Source organism: Sinocyclocheilus grahami, unplaced genomic scaffold, assembly GCF_001515645.1.
Source record: "Sinocyclocheilus grahami isolate Dianchi unplaced genomic scaffold, SAMN03320097.WGS_v1.1 scaffold344.1, whole genome shotgun sequence".
In the NCBI taxonomy this organism is placed as follows: domain Eukaryota; kingdom Metazoa; phylum Chordata; class Actinopteri; order Cypriniformes; family Cyprinidae; genus Sinocyclocheilus; species Sinocyclocheilus grahami.
In genome coordinates this window covers 2,000,702-2,022,695 of record NW_015505523.1, presented here as the reverse complement: position 1 = coordinate 2,022,695, position 21,994 = coordinate 2,000,702, and the positions used below count along the sequence as shown (strand labels likewise).

Genomic DNA, 21,994 nt, shown 5'->3' with positions numbered 1-21,994 from the left:
AGAATGAATAACAATTTTTTTATACTGTGCTTTATAATGCTGTGATGCCTAAATTCACTTGTAGCATTGATGACTTTGTTTAGTAAAATTACAGATTTTAGTTTTCAGTGATTTATTTATTTTTTGTCAGAATAGTATAGAATATAAATACTGGTGCCTCCCTAATGAGGAGTGGTTGTTCTGTCCAATGAAATTTCAGTGTGGGTGGGGCTACTCGGCATGAGGCTGCAGAAACCGTGGCTGATTAGGACAAAAAGTCTAAGAAATATATCTTTTATCACGTTACCACTTCACGTCTGCATAGACAACAGCGCAACACAGGACACTATCATCATCAGTCAGCGCTGAGATCGAGATGCCAGACTGCATGTACGCTTTCACATCCTGCTGTATCGTGTGTGTCAGGAAAGGCTGCTGAACTTCACAATGAATTGACAGAGATGTAGAGAGCGCATGTGAGCGTGTGACTCCTCTGACGTGCGTGGGCCCGGCAGTCAGCCAGGCAGCGTGCTGATCGCCTCTCTCCCCGCCCCCTGACTGGACCGCTTCCCCTCGCGTCTCATTTTTCAGCTGTCCATTGATGCAGCGCACTCGGCTTCCTCCCGCCCGGCTCCACCACGTCCATTAAACATTCATACTCTGGCCATGAGATACTTCAGTACTGTACCCCAGGCTCTCTGCTCAGGATACTCTCTCTCTCGCTATCGCCGCCCTTCTCGCTTTTCTCCCCAGCCCTCATTTTCCTCTCCTCCTTCACCACCATCCTTCAGAAGGCAATCAATTCTGAGCGATCGCTATCTGTGCATCCATCTCTCTCAATCTGTCTGGCTGCACTATAGATCTGTTCAAATTAGATTCATCATTCGCCATGAGTCCATGTGTTTGCTCACTGTGTACTGTGGTGGACGCCTGGCACGTGACGTGACGCAGGCAGGATGCTGACTGGCTGTGATGAATCAGGCCCTCCTGAGCCGCCTCCTCTCCTTCTCATGGCATGGCGCCTACCTTTGATCAACTTTCCCCTTCAAATCCAAACTATCCAACCTTCCTCCCCAATCATATCTGCCCTGCCTCTTTCACTGAGAGGTCAGCCAGACCATTAATAAGATTTAAAGGTATATTCCGGAGGATAAAATTGATGCTAATTAAAGGGGCTATATATACATGATTTTTCAACCTCTAGTTGTCGCATGGGAGCACTGCCTCTCAGACCAAAACAAACGTGTGCTTTGACCACACCTAAGCCTTCCTTTCGCCTACTCCCCCCTCTCAAATTGATATCAGTCAAATTGGATCACTTTAGCTGCTTGTATGGCTCTATATCTTAGGAAAGCCAAACTAATGTTTATTCTGATCTTATTCCTCTCTTTGTCAAAGGCCTTTTTTTGTTTTGTTTTTTCTGTGGTAGTTGGCCTTCAGCAGAAAGCTCCGCACTGTGCTCCGCCATCTTGCTTTTACAGAGTGGTATGGGAGGTCACTCTCGCAATCTCCTTATAAATGCAGCCAACAGTTTCAAAGGGAAGGTGCTCATATATAATAGCAAACATGCCCCTGCTAACACACATACACACACAAAATATTAATTCTTGTCTGGTTGTAAGTGATTAAATATTTTTGCTATCGTTCAAACTTTAGATGTGTATCTTGTAAACCATCTCACACAAGCACTCATCGGTATGTGCTTCTGTTGTTGTTCCGTCGCATCTGTTTCTTTTCCGACTGTGAAACAGCAGGCTGGGTTAGTCGCCACTTTGTGGACAAACTAATTAGTGAAAACGTTGCATATGCAATCTAAGCGTAAAGACTACAAAATGTGCATACAATGCAGATTTTTGTCATGCACGCTTAACACTAGAGCTGCATGATTTTTGATAAATTGAGACTCACGATTTTTTTGTTTTAAATAGAAATTAAAAATTTCCCTGCGATTCTGAAATAAGCAAAATAACATGTAATTTACTAGAGGCTTTGACAAAATATTGATTGCCTCATTCTATTAAAAAGTGTTTAATTAATTTGAAGGAATGATTTAATGACTCTTTAATACTTCACTTGTTCCATTACTGAATGAATCAGCGTTTTTGAATGAGTCTCTTGAATGAATGATTCAATGACACTTGTTAAATACATTTTTAACAGTCACTTGTCGCCACCTAGTGGTGAAACAATGTAATCAACATTGTAACCAACAAACATTATTTGAAGCACCAATTTGAAGTGAAAATTACTTTCAAAAGATGATTTGCTCCATTTTGATCGCTACCATAGTGTTTATATCTGAACTATAAACTTTTGTCCCAGTACTTATATGATTACTTCTGGTTGTAAGACAGAAATAATATTGTGCAGTTTAGTGTTGTCAAAAGACCCGGTACTTCGGTACCAAGTCGGTACTAAAAAAATGAAAACGTTACAGTACCAGGTTTTTTTAAGTACCGGTGGTACCGAGTACCCGGTCAACACGGTTCTTGATGCGCTATCCGAAAGGTGCGCAGATGCGCTCTCTTCATAAAAGCACTGAGACGTGGCGACATCAAAAGCTAACACACCAAACTAACAAAACACTTTAAAGACAGACACCCAGATCAAATGAAAGAGTTCAAGCAAGTAAGTTTCATTTTAATTTTTAATATTTAGATTTTGTGTTTCCCATACATTGATTTAATTGTGGCGGCCCACCACAATATCAAAACTGACCGCCACAAATAGATTTTCCAAAAGGCTTTGACTTCGTTGAATAAACATGAGCACTACACTTTTCAAAATGTGTCGCGGGTATTTTATATTAATGTATCTTTGAAAGGAACCGACTGTCTTCAGAAGTTTCGATGGCATTTTCATTTTATCCAAAGTACCTTTAAGACAAGTCATGCCACTCGGCGGCGATCTTTAAAATGCCCCTCGGGCATGCAAGTGCAGCTCCTATCTCTTTGAATTGGGAAACATCAAGTTCTCCAAAACTTACGATTAAATTTCATATTTGAAATCACCAATGAATTCTGGCAACAACTGTTCATTTAATCTTGCCTGTAATGCCTGAGCAGCGTTTGTGAGCGCAGCGCTTATTTGAATACAGCTGTTACCGGGGAAACCTGATCTCTCACGCTCTACAAGCGCCTCCTGCTGCCAGAGAATGAATTTGCATATATATGCCGCCACAAATAGAGTGCAAGTCTGTGGGAAACAAGGCTTCTGTTATGAATATGATTCAATATTTTAATATGAATGTCGGATTGAAATGAACACTGTTATTAGAGTAGTCAATCGTTAGCATAAGCGTGGCTAATGCTAATATAAAGAGCATTAGAAATAAGTTTCTTTATTAACTATTTAATGCTCCTATAACTTTTATTAGCGTAAAAAAAAAAAAACAGGAGGACATGATGATATTGACTATTTTTTACACACCAGAGGCTTTTAAATGAATTATGAATCTAAAATGTGCATGTTAGAGCATGTACAAATGGTTAACATTGTTTGTGTCATATCAGTCAGAAAAGCAGTTCTGGGCTTTTTTTAATTATTATTTTTAGCTAACTTAGTTGTTATTCTTGGCTGAATAACTCTAGAAGGTTTTCAAACGCCCTTTAAAATTAAATATGTGAACAGTTTGGATTAAATTTAAGTATAGTCAAATTTTTTAATTAGCATGTTTTTGTGTTTTGCTTTGGTACCGAAATTGGTACCGAGAACCATGGCTTTTCACTGGTATTGGTACCGAACACTGAAATTTTGGTACCGTGACAACACTAGTGCAGTTGAAAAGATAATTTTTTGCCTAAACATGATAACTGCTCTCTCTACAAGCGGCAGCGCGAACACAGATTTGAATGCTCCGGTATGACTTTATCAAAGCTTTAATATTTATGAATTTAGACATATAAAATTTAGAAATAATATCACGTGGGTGTTTGAATGGAGATTGCGATCTTTTGACGATTAATCATGCAGCTCTACTTAACGCATACACTTAACTGTAAGGTACTTTGGGTTACATATTTTTTGTTACATGTTGTTGATTTGTTTTAGTTTTTTTAAAGTGAGGTTACGTTATGATGAGACACTTACAATGGAAGTAAATGGGGCCAATTTTTTATGCCATTTAAAATCAGAAATGTGAAACATAATTTTATAAAAGCGTGTACATAAATTCTTTCTAAGGTTTTAGGCATTATATTGTCATGACAATGAAGTTGTAAAATGTAATATATATTGTAATTCTTTTAATTATATTTTAATATAAGACATAAATTAACATCAAATGTAAGTGAGCATTTTTTTCCACACTAAAATCATATTAAGACATTTATGGCTATAGGCCTACTACTTTTTTAAAAAGAGAAATAGAAGGACAAATGATAACTAACATTATGCTACAAATGCTATTGATTAAGTTTTTGGAACGTTCCTTTAATGTAGCAATCTTCTTCTAAAAGACTGTCAGATTTAAGAGCAGCTGACTTACTAGACTATGGTACTGTGATAGTTTTTGCTGTTAAATTAATATTTTGGGTTGAATAAGTAATTTTATGCTTGTGTTAAATAAGGGGTGGCATGGGACATGACACTTTTATGTGCTTCTTCACAGTGCTGTGGAGCCAGTGGGAAAGAAATGTTGTCAGGAGACATTCGATGTGCCATCTTGCAATGTGCAAAGTGTAATCTTCTGACAGATTGACACCAAGTCATCTGTTAGCCCCTGTGTTTGGGAGATGAAAAGACCATGTGTTGTGTGTGTGTTTTAATTCTGGGCAGACTGGAACAGACATATTGCTGCATTGCTAATGTCTGTTGAACTATGCAGATGAGTTCTCACAATGCGCCAGTCAAACAAGCACCAACCTAGCATTAGCCAACCAGATAGACCAGCACTAAACTAGCAACATAGAAATTCAAGTTGAGACATGAGTCTGTCTGATACTTGTACTACTTTCATTGCACCAACAAACAATTTTGGCAGGAAAAAGCTTGATATTGGCTGTTTAGCCAGTCACTGTTACAAATGAAAACAGTTTGCTGAGCTAGCTTGCTACTGTTAGCGTGTTTTCTGTGCTCTCCAGAGTGCAGTGGAATGAACTACAGCATGCGAAAAGCATACTAGGTGCACACATTGAAAAGGTGAAGGGGAGGTAAACAGGGAATAGCTGTCAGATAGAAATAGAGAGATATATTGCCAGAGAATCCAATTGCTGCTTATATAATGCTAGCCAGCGCAGAGAATCGTAGGTGTCCTCTGCCAGTGCTAACACAAATGTGCATGTGTTTGGCAATATATTTAGATACAGATTCTGTTTTTGTCTCAGTTATTTTTATATTCGATAGGATTAATGACCTGATATTTTGAAAGGCGTTCCCGGGAATTGCTGTAGCGACTAGCGTTGCTTTCTTTGAGTAAAAATGAGCCAGTCTTGTTCTTTTTTTAAATGAGACTCTGTATTGTTGTAATCCACATTTTCCGGGCAAAATCCACATTTCAGCATGACAATAAAACAATTACAACCATTATTGTAGTAAAATATGAATTTGGATTAGCTTAAAACTGAAATCCTGCTTTTTGAGAATCATTCAAAACCAGTGAGATGGTGTTAGCATGTGCAGGTTTTAGGGGACAATAGGTTTTAATCGTAAAATCCCAAAAGGACAGTTTTCCCTCTTTTTTTTCTTCTTCTCTGTGCACGTGATTGAGAAATCCGTGATTTGGATAGTCTCTGCCTCTTTATTAAATCCACTCAAATGTCATGTGAAATACAATTATGCCATCAAAGTTTCTTTACTGGACATTTTACCTCAGAATTTCCTTACAAAGAGCCATAACACATTGAGACAATTATTCTCTCTGGAAATTTGCATAGACATCTTAATTATGCTGTCATCTAGGATACATTATTATTTTTTTCCTTCTTGTTTTCTCGTTATAACGACTTAATTTTCTCGTGATCTCGACATAACGAGTTGTTTTCTCGTTATAACGACTTGATTTTCTCGTGATCTCGACATAACGAGAGTTGTTTTTTTAGTTATAACGACTTAATTTTCTTGTGATCTCGACAAAGGTTTTTTTTTATTTTTATTTTTTTTACAATGATTGTTTGATCTACTGTTGTTATAGTAACAAACTGAACTTTGACACGCATCTGATGGACAGATAAACCATGTGCTCTTACTGTAGCCTATGTCGTGGATATTTCAGCAAATTTTGCTTCGCCTAGTAATAATGTCTACAATACAAAAATAAAGGCTGATCAATCACGGTTGATATTTCCAGAGACAGTACGCTAAACATTTTGCTTGTGTAATTAACATGTTTAAGGTCAAAGCAACACCGCAAACACAGGCCGAGCGCCTTCAGGATGCAGAACTATTCTAAAATCTTTTAGAGCTGCTTGGATTTAACTCACTTTTAATTTTCCTTTTATTTGAAAGAAAATTATATATAATTTGTCATTTTTAGTAGTCATTATATATGCTGTGACTATCATGTGCGTTACAAGCTTCTGTTTGAAAAGAGCGTTCATGTGTAGGCCTATGTGTATGTGTGTGTATGTGTGTTTGTGTGTTTTCCACAAAGAAATGTAGAAAACACAAAAGATTACAACACTGTAGAACATCACTGAATTAAATTAGCCTATACACTTTATATATAAATCACATTTCTTATCAATATACATTGAATGATTAACGATAAAGATTAATAATAAGGAAAAGAGGCACATTACAAATAGCCTACGTCTTTGAAGCCTGTCCTACTGTAGATAAACAGAACATCCCCGCTTATTAACTAACAATCATGTACCTCAAAGAAGCACAAATAAAGATATAGGTGCAAACAGAATACAGTGACGTCAACCTTGGTTTTAATAAGCAGTTATTTTATGACACAGAACGCGTTGGTGAAACTCATGCATCTAGCAAGAACTTAATACACAAAATAGTCATATTGATTCAAGCATTTTACATTTATGAATTAATTAAATGTCAGTAATGAACAATGCTGCACAAATTATAGCGATCACGAGGAAGGTCCTATTCTATCCCAAACGCGTACAGTAAAGTGGATATAGCCTACAACACCCCATCAGTTATATTCAGGTCAATAGTGCCACCTGTTAGCGCAGTTTTGTAACTTGGAGAACTTCTTTTGTTATGTCGAGATCATGAGAAAATTAAGTCGTTATAACGAGAAAACAACTCCCGTTATGTCGAGATAATGAGAAAATTAAGTCGTTATAACGAGAAAACAACTCTCGTTATGTCGAGATCACGAGAAAATTAAGTCGTTATAACGAGAAAACAAGAAGGAAAAAATATAGATTGCATGGCCACCTAGAACTTCCGTAGATACCTAATTTTGGCAAATATATTATTCTTCATGGAAATTCTAATTCTAAATAAACATATTTGATTCAATATTGAAAAGTATTAGAGTATCGTGCTTAGTGACATGCTAATATCAAACTCTGTTAAAACCAGTTGTAAGATGAGTTTCCCATGCAGAGTGCAATTTGTGAGGCTTGAAAAGTTTCTGCCTATGTACTAGAGCTTTCAGAATCAATTATTTATGAGGTAGCATGACAGTTTGGATGTTGCCGAAAGTAGCTGCCTATTAAGGTTTTGAAACAGCTAATGTTTCTCTTCCATCCTGTTTGCTACGCAGAGCATGTGTAATCAGTAATGTGCAGAGATTTTAAAGGGAATGATTTTGGATCTGCAGTCTCGGTTGCGGAAGTGATGCTGGAAGGCTGCAGATTAATCACTGACTCTTCAGCCATGAAAAGTTACAGACTAAGAGGATTGAATACAGTCAACATTTCCCCAACAATATAGGATTAGCAGCCGGCGCCTGCCATAGATGCCTGGGTATATTCACAATCTCATATATTACAGTGTGCCCACCATTGTCAGATTTGCTGTCTTTGCTGGCAAATGAGCACAGTTTAGTTTAATGGAATTTCACAAATGCTTAAACATTGTCCAAATTCTGCCCAGCTTTCTTATCTTCCCTTGTAAAATATAAGTAAAATTTTGCATACTTTTAAAATAAGTATTTATTACTGAAATAATACTCCGTAAAAGAATATATTTAGGTGCAAATGGAATATTTTCCGGGACTTAATTGCATGTTAATTGCAATTAAATGAAAATATATTATATTATTTGTGTGTTATTTATTTTACATTTATATTAAATGCAATTAGCTGATCATTAGAGTGCTTTTTTAACAACTTAAGTTGTAATCAAATACATCTTTATATGTGATTTCATAATCATTTTCTTTGAATACTGTGCTACTGAATATACAGTGGGTACGGAAAGTATTCAGACCCCCTTAAATTTTTCACTCTTTGTTATATTGCAGCCATTTGCTAAAATCATTTGTTCATTTTTTTCCTCATTAATGTACACACAGCACCCCATATTAACAGAAAAACACAGAATTGTTGACATTTTTGCAGATTTATTAAAAAAGAAAAACTGAAATATCACATGGTCCTAAGTATTCAGACCCCATAATTTAAAACATTTGTAATATTTTAAAATGTACTTTAAAGTAAAAGTTTTAATTTGACATTATTACAAAATGCACTTTTTAAGAGTGTACTTAACTGTGAAACTGGTTAAAATATACTCTAAGTATACTTAAGTGGCCTTTTTAAAATTGATATTGTATTTTCTGAAAGTACAGTTTTTTTTAAAGTACTGTTTTCTGTGCTTTTGAGATTTGAAGTGCACTAAAAGTGCACAATTAAACACACCTTTTTTCACAAGGGTTTTCTGTGTAGTCTGTAAGAGATAACTACTTCTCATGGATCACAACAAATCCCCCGAGGTGTATTGTAAAGTGACTCAAAATCTATCAGCATGAGAACTATAATCACTTTCCACTTCCCTTTATTGACAGTCACATCTAATTATTAAACTACAAATGAATCATCTAGCATAGCAAACCAGTACAGTATTAATTTGAGTTTTTGTTTTCAGCTATGAATGAGAAACATATTCTGTGCAAAGTAATTACAGCTATAGATGGTTAAAATGGAATTTAGTTATAATTCAGAATAAAAATAGATGCAAGAACGTAATCCAGTCAACAGAGGCAATAGTGCTGCCTTTTAAACTTTGTAGTTACCTGAAATTTGATTGTATAATCCATAATTTTTCCTGGATTTAAACCAGCATGTGTCAGTCTGTCTTTTGGTTACTTGCCAGGAATCAAAAAAAGGTAATTGTCACAGAAGTTTTAAGACCTCATTAGTGGAAACCAATATTTTGTTTCTGTTTCTGCCTGTTATTGAGTCAGCCTCTAACATCATTACTACACAGTCATTTACACACATGCCTAAAGGAGGAGTGAAAGCTGCCTGGGAGAGTTGGGGAGGAAATCAGACTATCCTCGGAGGAGTTTGTGGAGCTGTATCTTAATCATGTGGCCCCTATCTGGAGGATAGATTAACCTCTGTAGCCCTGACAACGCAAGCTCACAACAGCTGCGGGATATTGAAAAGAGAATTGGCAGCGAAACGAGAAGTGAGACGCGTCTAACAGATGACACCTCAAAAAATCAAGAGAACCACAAAATGTCTGTGGATTATTTTAGTTTTGTATAGGGAGTGGTTTTGCTGTTTACTATACATTTTTAAGCTGATGAGACTTTTCAGCCCTCTACAGCACATGCTGAGCTTTTTAAAGATCAGGTTTCTCGACCTCACAGCCAGCGTGTCACCCTCAAGACACCCTTCACAATAAACACAAATCAGTTTTGTGCATATTTAGTGCTTCAGTGAAATCAAGGTCTTATTTAGGGATGTGCTAGTCTACATATGTCAGCTAAATTGACTATTGCCTGAACCACTAGTTGACTAATCTCTCATGAAGAAATCCTGAAAGGAAGTTTTAAGATGCTTTTTAAAAATGTTTTAAACTTTGCATTGTCCCTAAATGGAATGAAAATAACAAAAACGGCAAAAGACACCAAAACTGTTTGCACCGTAATCTTATGGCAGATTGTAACAATTTTACATTTTGGTGAATTGGTGGCTATTCATATAAACTTGTATGATCTGATTTGTCTATTTTTGCACGATCTGTTTATGCCCCACAGACGGTTCAGTAGACTGTTTTAAGTCTTAACATACATTTCTGTGTAAGTCACATTGTATAAATTAATATGTAGCGCCATGTTATAAAATAGTTTTATCGTTGGATTGGGTGAATGTTTCTGGCTGTTTCTATGGTGTTTCAATAGGGATAAACTTGAAGGAATAGCATACAATAAAGGTTTTTTTAACTGTCCAGTAACTGAAGTCCTGCAGTCGACTATCACAATTCAACAATACATAACTGTGCTTACTCAAAATGCGCAAATGTAATGCGTTGTTAAGGTTTCACCATTATACAGTATGTGACCCTGGACCACAAAACCAGTCATAAGTAGCACGGGTATATTTGTAGCAATAGCCAACAAAACACTGTATGGGTAAATATTATCGATTTTTCTTTTATGCCAAAAATCATTAGGATATTAAGTACATATCATGTTCCATGAAGATATTTTGTAAATTTCCTACTGTAAATATATAAAAACTTACATTTTGATTAGTAATATGCATTGCTAAGTAAGGACTTCATTTGGACAACTTTATACTTTACTCAATATTTTGATTTATTTGCACCACAGATTTTCAAATACTTGTATCTTGGCCCAAATATTGTTCTATCCTAACAAACCATCAATGGAAAGCTTATTTATTCAGATTTCAGATGATGTATAAATCTTAATTTCAAAAAATTTACCCTTATGACTGGCTTTGTGGTCCAGGGTCACATATATAAACCAGGTTCAGTTGTCTTTGTTGTCTCCTGTGTTTCTTCTCCACTGTTGACAAAGTCACCAGCCTGTCTGAAAAAGACCTCAGTGATTGTGCCCCTGCAGAGAACATTGTACGAACACTATATTAATTATATTCTCTATTTCCATCTCTTTGAGAGCACTGTGCTAGAGGGCTGAAGGAAACAGCCAATTAAGTGATTTCCTCTCATTGCATTTTAAGTGTTAGGTCTTTAGCATTGTTGTTTTTAATGGGAGGGAAAAGCATCCATTTAGCATTTCTGCAAACTGAGACATAGTCTGGAGTTCTCATTGCAGGTCAAATGCAGATGAGATTTGCTAAAGTAATTTCTAGTAATTTGCTTTGATTTGCTTCTTACTTTGCACAGCCATCCAAATTCGAATGCCTTGAAAACATGGTTTTAGGCATTACTGCATACAGTGTAGTCATTTTGAATTGACTTACATTAAACAGAAAAAAGCAAATGTATTAGGGAATATAAAGCGATATGTGCTGGTCTACCATGAAAAGTGCTGTGTCGTTCAGTCTCAACCTAATGAAAGAAAATGGATTAAACCATTAGTCTAGATTAAGTACTCTGTATTTTTCTGATACTCTTGTGCCAATTGGCCTGTGGTACTAAAGTTGATTGTGTAAAACCATATCGAATGGAAAGGAAAGTTAAATGTATTCATGTGAAATCATTCATGTGTCTGTCAAACTACTATATTGCCTTTTATTTTTCTGGGTACAGAACATTTTCTACAGATTGATAAGATCCCAAGTCATGCCTCATGTCAGATCATTCCGGAAAGATTTGGCACTTTAGAAGAATAGAATGAAAAGATTATTATGGGATTACAAAGAAATGTAAAAGTTACTTTGGAGGTGTTAATCACCATTTTGGATTGTCTGAAATGATGAAATCCCATACAATATCAAAGCTCTGTGACAGAGTTGTATCTCTAAAGTACTTTAAAACTGTAGCTTCCAAACCTATAAGATACTTATAATTTAAAGGGGTCATATGATGCGATTTCAATTTTTCCTTTCTCTTTGGAGTGTTACAAGCTCTTGGTGCATAAAGAAGATCTGCAAAGTTGCAAAGACTAAAGTCTCAAATCCAAAGAGATAATAAGTCATAATAAGTCAACCACGCTTTCCTAAAACGGCTCGTTCTAACATGTCTGTGTCACGATGTGGGAAGATTTGCATAACGCCGCCCAAATATTCACGCAAAGAAAGAAGGCGTAACTTTTATTCTCACTGTAGTATTGTTGTTGCCGCCGCTGCCATGTCGTGAAGACGCTGTGTGTTTCGTTGTGAAGGCAAAACTACTTTGTTTGGCCTTCCAAAAGAGGAGGATATCTGCTTCATCATGCCTATAGCTCATCTGTGCTGGTCGCTGAGGAAATACATCAACTTAGTGCTGTGGATCGCCAGATCGGCTTTCACTGTGGACGAAGCGGAGTCCAGCCCGGGGTCGTCACATGTGGTTGCCGCAAACCCACCGGCCGCTCCTTCGGCGAATCCGCTGGCCCCGCTGTTCTCAAGCCCACCCGCCACCGCTCACTCTAGCCCGCCGTCCTCCGCTCACTCTAACCCACCGTGTGTGACGCTGTGTGTTTCGTTGTGAAAGCGAAACTACTTTGTTTGGTCTTCCAAAAGAGGACACGACTAGAAATCAGTGGTTAAGTTGTATTTACAACACTGTTCCAGAACAGTTCAAACCAAATATTCAGATGTGTGCAGCACATTTTATGGAGGACTGTTTCCTGATCCTGAGAGAGTAGACTGCAATGCCGGCTGTTCTGACTCACAGACGTACTATAAGTACGTTTTCATAGTTAAAGAATTTGCCACTGATGATTCAAACGTGAGTTTTGAGCAGTGTAGAGTAGCGCTTGTTGTTTGTCATTTCTCCGATCACAAATGCAGACATGGTTTTATGTTTACGCGACACGATGCAATGCAATGCGTAAAAAGACAGTATAAATCATTATAATCAGTAATTATGTCCCCACTGGATGCAACAAATGCCTCGTTTATAATGGGTTTTAATGTTTTTGTCTCGCCGCTCTGGCCCGGGACACGGCATCACAGTATGGTAGGGGCGTAACATTTCCGTCCCACACTTGAGGAATTCGGCCAATCACAACGCACTGGATAGCTGGCCAATCAGAGCACACCTCGCTTTTCAGACCGATGAGCTTTGTAAAAATCAACACGTTTCAGAAAGGCGGGGCATAGAGGAGAAACAATAATGTACAGTATGTGGAAAATAATGTGTTTTTTTAACCTTAATTAAACCGCAAAAATACATATCATTACACCAAATACACAAAATAATGTTCTTTTTAGCAGCATCATATGACCCCTTTAACTTATTTGAAGTATTTTAAGTAGTTTTCTACACTACAAGCTGTAGCAACAGTAGCTAGCTATTTCAATGCAGTGCCTTTTTAAAAGTACAAAACAATGAGGCTTTTTAAGGAATTTATGATATTAAACGATAGGCTAATTGTAGTCTTATGAGCACTTAGGACTGAACTTATAGTAGACCTGTAGAAATAAGCCTGAAAACGTCAAGCCAGAACTAAGAAGAAGAGTTCATTTGGGGCTTATATTCTGGTTTAAGTCTTAAACTCCAGCTGACCAATTAGGTTAATGTCATACGTGCAGGGGTAAAGCTCTAAATGTGGTTGGCATGCCATTACTGTCCTCTCAGTAGACCAAGAGTATGCTGATCCACCCTTAGCCATCTGCCCCTAATACTAGCATTCAGCAGGGGGTAAGAAGCTTGGTTTGGGACCCACATCTGCAGTGCCCTTTTAAACCTGGAGGCCAGATTGGTCTAACATTTGTATAACACAACTGCCATTTCTCACTTTAGAAAGATATGTGAAGTTATATGTTCTTAATAAGTAACTGAACCAGGGATGTCTCCTGCCAGCCTTTAACCCAACATGACCCCAATCAACCTTTGTAAACTTTGACACAGAGCAACTTTTGCATGTATAAACATTGCATTTCTTTCTTGTTTGTGAACTCATAAGCATACTTCATAAACCAGAGAACCATGAACAAACATGAAAAACATTTTAAGTTTTCATGTATGCACAAATTCCATCTCACACTTAAAAAAAAAAAAAATCAAGTTGAGGTAACCAGGGACATTAAAATAATCTGATAAGTGGGAGGGACACATTCTAAATCTTATCAGTCTGACTCATGAATATTAATTAGGTAATGTAATATTCAACCATTAATATATGATATATATATATATACTTCAGAAATCATTCTGATTTGCTGATTTGGTACTGATTTTGGAAGCTGTCACTTTTTTTAGGATGTTTTGATCGATAGAAAGTTTAAAAGAACAGCATTTGTTTGATATAGAAGTCTTTTGTAACATTTATTTTAAATCAATTTAATGCCTCCCTGCTAAATAAGTATTCATTTATTTAAAAAAAATACTGGCGGAAATAGATGGCAATATTATGACTCTTGGGTGTTGATTCAGTGTTTTCAGAAGAAGCACACTGTCCTGAATCAAATCCTTCACAATCTCAGAGCACTTACGGGTTACTTTGACCTACTTTCCTAAGTGGGATTTTCAAAGGAAGTACGGTGCCTCCAGCCTTCCGCTACATTTATAATGTTGAGCAAGATCTGTGAGGATGATGATGAGCTGCTAGATTGTTAATGTATGCCTAATATATTGATGCTTTCCATCAGTATATTCGTGCAAATTTGATGATAAGTCTGAATTTTTATACATATCAAAACATATCTTCGAAAAAGTCTGAAAACCAGTTTGCCATCTTCTACCAAGGGTAGTATTATTATATTATATTATATTATATTATATTATATTATTTATGGTTGCATTACATTTGATTTCCTTATTTGGAATATGATCAAGATTGCATAGGTGGATGTGTTAAGGGAGTGGCTGTTGGAAATATAACAAAAATATAACAACCACTCTATTAATGAAATTACTTTTTGAAGATCAACTTAAATTATATTTATGTATTTATTTATTTAAGTTTTAAAGGGGCACATGCTTATGTTTTCTACCAAATGAAATACTTTTGAAAAACCAAACAAATGATGTTTGGATTTTTAGTGCACAGAATGCTTGGGTCCTCTCTGTTGTAAATGCACATCCTTTTTCTCTCAGGGCTCAAGTGGTTTGACTGGCTCGATCCCTTGTGTCTTTCAGTGTAAACGGGAGTAAATCTGGAGGGGAGAGGAGAGAGAGCTGCTTGTTAACCGCTTGTTGCTCTCAGCCATGCAAACAGTGAAGTCATACCTTCCAAGGCTTGTTTTGCTCACCGGTGATGTCACCAGCAGCCAATCAGCAGGCGCTGCTGCAGTAGGTAGTGAGTGCAGCGGGAGTCTTGGGTATATGCACGGGGACGCGCCGGCGGCTCTCCGGCTCTCATCATCACATCATTACAGGGATGGAGAGAGAGAGAGAGAGAGGAAAAGCAGCAGCTGAGAATATCTAATCACAGTCGCGAGTCAGTCATTTGATTCCCCAGCTTTTTGTATGTGATGTGCCTCACAAAGGAAATTACATACTGAATAAATCAATTTTAGTCCATCTAGGCTTGCATTAAGCCAGACTGTTTTATCTGTCATGTTAGGCACCTCTTAAGGAAGCTAGCATACACTGATTACGCCAGTTTTTCATTGGCCAGTGACCTTAAGCCAAGGTCAGTTTTGCTCGTGAGGAAAGCAAGACTTGGATTTGTATCCCATCTAATGCAAATATTATATTTGATGAATCATTTTTGAGTACCTGTTTATTTGCTGTGTGCAAGATAAGCTTGGATGTCATGGTTTCTGTAGCAAAGGTTGAAAGGTTGATAGCCGTTTCTGATAGCAGTTGATACTGTGTCATTGCTTAAATAGCTTTCTAGGAAATTGTGATTTGATAAAACTCACTCATTAAGATCAGTCTCAGTGTGGTTGTTGTAAACAACATTTTCAGCTTTTCAGGTGTGTGGGACATACAGTGGGGTCCAAAAATTTGAGACCATTGGTGAAATTGCTTCTGTTTGCTTTTATTTGATAAATTAAAATGATAAATTTAAGAGCTTAATTTATTTAGTTTTTAATTACACATTTCCTGTTTAGAGATGATTGTTTAGAATCATTTTTTAAAAATGCATTAGAAAAATATATTTTGTAATATTTTTCATTAATTACATGCTTCATATGAACAACATATGTTCATATGATTTTTTTAAAAATCTGACATAACTGTAATGACTCTAGTTTAGTTTTGGAGTCAGTTGTGAACTCATGGCTCTAAATGATTCACTCACTTTGTGAAGCTGATTCAGACTGCAAAGTTTTGAGACTGTTTTGGGAATCTTATTGACTAGCTCATTAAAAAGAAGCCCTTCATAAGAGTCATTTGAATCGGACATTGCAGCTCACGCTGTGTTTGTTGTCACGTGGAAATTTTTTTTGTTTTAAGCCTAATTATTATGTTATCCAGCATGATTTGAAAACAACCCAAAGAGCATTTTATGCTTCAACGAAAGCAACATCTGAGTGACCATCTGTAAGAAATATATGATCAATGTCACTAATATGATCATTTGATTAGTGACCTGATTTGATTAGTATGTTTTACATTATTAAAAATCATACAAAATCTTTCTGTTTACTTCCAGCTATAATAAATAGGGGACAAAAAAATCTATAATTAACTACATTGGTATTGTAGTTAATAGAGAATGAATGAGTGTGTGTATATTGATTAGTAAAATAGTTTCAGGATATCCGGATATAGTTAATTAATGCAGAATTGAACTTCAATCAATGCTTTAGTGGAGCACATAGTCTGCAGACTTACTTGATCTACTAATCAAAATCTATTTTCAGCTGTTAGATGAATCATTGCTCCCCAGAGCAGTTTCAGTGTGTAGCTGGTACAGTCCTAAGTGCGTGTGATTGCTCATCAAAGTCCATATGTTCTCACAGGTGCCCACGGAGTCAGAGAGGAACCCCAATTTGTGACGGCTCGTGCAGGGGAGACTGTGATTCTGGGATGTGACGTGGCCCACCCACTCAACGGCCAGCCCTACGTGGTGGAGTGGTTCAAGTTTGGAGTGCCCATCCCCTTCTTCATCAACTTCCGCTTCTACCCTCCTCATGTGGACCCCGAGTACACCGGTGAGCTCGGATTGCCACCTCATTTTATTACATTTTCCACAGAAATATAGCCACTTTTCATCATTTGGACAGAATGATAAAGATTTTTATTAATTAAATGATTAATTATTACATTTAATACAGGAAACTCACATTTTACATCAGTTTTAGACATTATTTCTTTCAGGCAGTGTTTTGCATTGGAAGTGACAATTTTCTATTTTTTCCATTTCACATGAATTAAGCTTTTTCATGCATCAATATGCACATTAAATTACACTGAAACATCACATGAAATTAGTGAACAGTAAATGCCTGTTTGGTTCAAGGTCATTATTTGCAGTCTTCGTCAGATAAATCATTGAATATATCCAAACAACACTAGGATTGTTTCATCTTAAGTGTGATTCTCCTAAAATTACCCTTATGTGAAGTTGGCTTTTTGCATCTCGTCCTGTTTATGATCTAAGAGAACAGCATTTGTGGATATTGCAGGTCGGGATGTACCAAATCAAATTGTGAGTTTAACTACAGGCTGGTATTGACTTTAAGTGTCACTTTGCTTTTCAGACCACAGTTTTGTTTCTGAGTTATACTAAATGAACACAATGAAATTACACACCTACAAAGACATACAAGAACGATTTATATTGCAGGAACATTTAGTCATTTACACTTTATTGGGTGGATCTGTAAATTGGAGGCAGACTAAGAAATTACATTTCTCACCCACCGGACACAGCTGGTAAATGCCCAATTTTTTTAAATTACCATTAGTATTACTGTGAAAAAATATATATATATTTTAGATGTTTAAAAGCTATTTCAACACTACTAATTCAGATGTGTAAAATAACTTGTTTTTATTTTATTTTGTTTAATTAAATTATTTTATTAAAAAAATATTTTAATTAGTTTTATTGTATTTTATTTTTTATTTAAACTAGTTTAATTTAATGTAATTTATTATTTTATTTTCCAGGCACTGTCCAAGAAGTACTAGCATTTATTAAAAAATTAGTAGATTACAAATAGCTTACAACAACCATGTCTTATCTTATTTACAAACCCATCAGTATCTGCCTTTTTTTGCTTTTGGCCCGTAAAATGACAAGTTTTAATTTGGTCAATAATCTGCCTATAAGTATCGGTGGCTGGTCTGTATCTCTAAGTGACGGATAGCTCACCTGTTTCATTTTTTTTTTTCATATGCACGGAATCACAGCAGGTCGCTTAGTCATTTGTTTGACCCACTGAAATGGAGATATCTCACTGTTGTCTCTGAAATCAGCCCAGTCCAGATCTCAGTACATTATTTAATCTCGTTCACAGAGGCTGAAAGCTTTATCACAGGGCAAGAGCCGGACGTGTCAACAGATTATGAATGGAAACGTGCGGGCTGGTTTGAAGAAAGCTCTTATCTTTTGCTCCAGTGTATCTGGCGGTCCAGATCTGTGGACAGGTGGAAGAGATGCTGATCTCAAGAGCAAAGCATCAGCCGAACAGATGAAAGAGGTTTCGGGATGGGTTGGAGGGGAGCGCGGGAGATCAAATATGATCCTTTTCTTCCTAATTGAGATTGGAAATTGCATCATTGATAAGGAGTGGAAACAGAAAGGGCATAATTTAAGAGTATGTCAGATTTATAAAAGCAAAGAAACTGTGATAGTTTATCAGACGTGGCTCAGGGCAAGATATGCAATTTTAATGGCTCTCACTCAGAGTGAATGGTAATGAGATTGGGAAGTTTTTTTTCTATCATCTTGAATCCTCAGCTGAATTTCCAGCAGAGATTTTAACACCTTGTGCAGTGCTGAGCTGTATTTTTAAGCAGATTAAGATATTAAAAAATCTTGAAGGCAGTTGCTCATGGTGCTTGAAACCTGGGATGTGTGATTTGAAATCATATTTGAAAAAAAAAAAAAAATATATATATATATATATATATATATATAATGAAAAACTAAAAAAAATTACTGCATTATAATTATAATTAATAGTATAAACATTTGCATAAATTTCCATTTTAATAATGGTCATTTATTGCTTTTTTGATATGTATAAAAATGCATAACTATTTGAAATTGAAATTAAAATAATTAGTTGTTTATCAGTATCGGCCAATTTTAATATCTGTGTAGTACACATACCAGTAACATATTAGTTTGTTGCAGTAATATGTACTGTACATACTGTTCTGTGTGTATCGTTCCACACAGGAAGCACAAGTTCAACATGTCTTTTATTTGTTCCACTGAGTAGGATCCATAATTGCCATAGATAGCCTTATGACCTGTATTTACATGAGTTCTTGCATGAGGTCTCATTCAGCAGTGTATTTCCTCTGACCTCTGGCCTTATATTGGGCATCGCCTCCTCCAGATTAATGACTCTACTCAGCACATCTACAGTAGCTCTGTGTCTTAGAGTGAGAGACCCCTGCTGTAATAGTAACTGGTGTGCGTCCAGCATAACTCAGGCATAGATATCCGATGTCCACCACAAAAAGCCTGCTTGTCACCAAATGACTCTATATGAATCCCATGTATTGGGTCTTTGTGTAAGCATGAGATTGAGAGAAGATAAAGTGGCCACATATGTGAGAGTCAAATGTATTATTCATTAATGCTAGATGGAGCTGAAATAGCAATGCTTTAAAAGTTTTAGTCTCGTTTACCCAGAAACAAAAAAGTCTCTGGTTCCCATCATGCATTGAGGCTTGTCTGAGTCATGTTAATTACAGCTTAGCAAAACCCTGACTATTTAATTCAAATGTATAAAATAATTATTTTATTTTATTTTAGTGTTTTTAATATTTTGTATTACCTTATTATATTATTATATAATTTTCTTTTTAATTTCAGTTGAAGTCCTAGTAGTTTTATGTGGTTTTGTAATTGTTTTTACATTTTCATATTTCTATTTTGCTATTTTTTTAGTTTTAGTATTTCAAATTCTTTGAATAAAATGTATTTATTTATTATGTTTTTAAGCCTTGCCGTATATATTTTTTTAATTTTAATTCAGCTTTATTTCTGTGAATGAAAATAATTTTTAATAGTGTTAGTTTTAGTGAACAATAATAACACTGCATCATTTACTCACCCTCATGTCATTCCAAACCTGCATTACTTACTTTCTTCCTCTGTTTTTCTCTCCATATAAAGGTCATTGGGGTCAAATTCTTTAAAATTCTTCTTCCATGTTTGAACTGTGCCTTTGACTTAATGAGAGAAAAAGAGGAAAAGTGGAAAGAATTTGAAAGTAGGAGAGAGACAGTTTCATGCTTCCATACTGTAGTATTGACCTCCAGCGTGTCACTTCCTGAGGACTATCTTTACCCTACATGTCAGCATTGTTTCTCTTGCTCCCATCAACACTCTCTCACAGCTGTAAAAATAGGCCAGGCGTTTGACCGCTCTCGTTTCGCTTCTGGTTCTCCTTCAGTGTTATTGATCTGCACGGCATCACAGAAGCTGCTTTGTGTAAGGTATATTTCTGAAGTTTTTTGATTGTGCGACCTTGGTGTCCAGTGGGCACAATTATGTACAATTTCCAGTAGCGCCAATAGTGCTGCTTTCTGTTTGAATGAAGAATGTCTGAAACATTTTGTCAATTTAATATTATTTCAAACAAAGTAGTTATGCTTTTTTAGCTTAAAATAAACACACAAAAACTTATTTTTTTTCTGACCGTCCATCTAATGCACATACAAGATTTAATTTTTCAGACTATATTATTGAGTGCATTTGCTTAATATTTTTTATTTTGTATACTGTGGGATTATAAAAATTCCTTTCAGACTGTGTATTGGCCATGGCAATGCCATTTGTATTGGAAAAAAATCGTTTTGAGGACAAACACAGGCCCTTAATAGCCTTGATTGCTGTCTTGCAATCCCTCTGCCTGTGCTGATATTTTTTCCTGCCATCTGTCCAGCACTGTTGCCAGAATATAGAGAATAAGGCATAAATCCCCCTCTCTGCTTGACCCTCGAAGACAGCCAGCTAGCTATATCATAGTGTCATGATGGATTTGCCCATGTCTGGTGCAGTTAGAGATGTGTGTTTCTCCATGTGCTCACGGGAGTGTCTGGAATTACTGTGGGCCACTTCGGCTCTCACTTCTGCCGTCACGGCCTCTGAACCTGACACTGCTGTCGCCAAAACAACATTCATGAGTGATGCGGCTGTGGACCCGGGCTGTGTACATTATTGCAAGACCGAAGATAAACAATTAGATTGAATTAACTTGAATTAAATGTGTAAATGACCAATGGCTTTTTTGTTTTACGTACCAAACCAGAAAGCATTTTCTAAAAGTCCCTACTGGAAAGACCAGCTTGGAGTGGTGTGAAAAAAAGGGAAAAAAAGTTTATATACACACATATATATACATATATAATATATATAAGTGCTGTCAAACGATTAATCGCATCCAAAATAAAAGTTTTTGTTTATGTAATATATGTGTGTCAGGATTATGGACTATTCTGTGTGTGTTTTTGCCCCTGTGACCCAGTTTCCTCCTCATGTTCATTGTGTTAATTTGATTCCAGGTGTGTCTCGTTCCTCCCCAATTATGCTGCCTTTAAAAGCCCTAGTCCTTTCAGTTCATGTTGGTCGGGTCTGCTTGTTGAACGTCCTCCTTGTTCTCGGTTTTCTTGTGAATTATTAGAGACAGTGTTATTCAAGTACTCCTCGTTTCCTCGTTCCTTGCTCCCTGAGTGAAGTGTGACAATGTGTGTGTGTACTGTGTATATTTGTTATGTATATATAAATACACACACATACAGTATATATTTTTAAAGTATTTACATGTGTATATACTACTAGTATATACTAGTATATATATTTATCTTATAGATATTTTGTGTGTGTATTTCTATACATAAATAAATATATATACACAGTACACACCCATATATAATGTAAACAAAAACGTTTATTTTGGATGCGATTAATCATTTGACAGCACTAATATATATATAT

The 21,994-nt window shown here is 36.2% G+C and overlaps 1 protein-coding gene across 1 annotated transcript in view; it reads left to right on the top strand.

Moving 5' to 3' along the window:
* The window catches only part of igsf9bb (immunoglobulin superfamily, member 9Bb), a 108,305-nt gene that overhangs the window by 10,143 nt on the left and 76,168 nt on the right, over nt 1-21,994 (top strand). The window contains exon 2 of the mRNA XM_016296048.1: nt 16,833-17,024. Coding sequence (XP_016151534.1) covers nt 16,833-17,024 — 192 coding nt within the window. The remainder of the gene's footprint in view (nt 1-16,832; nt 17,025-21,994) is intronic.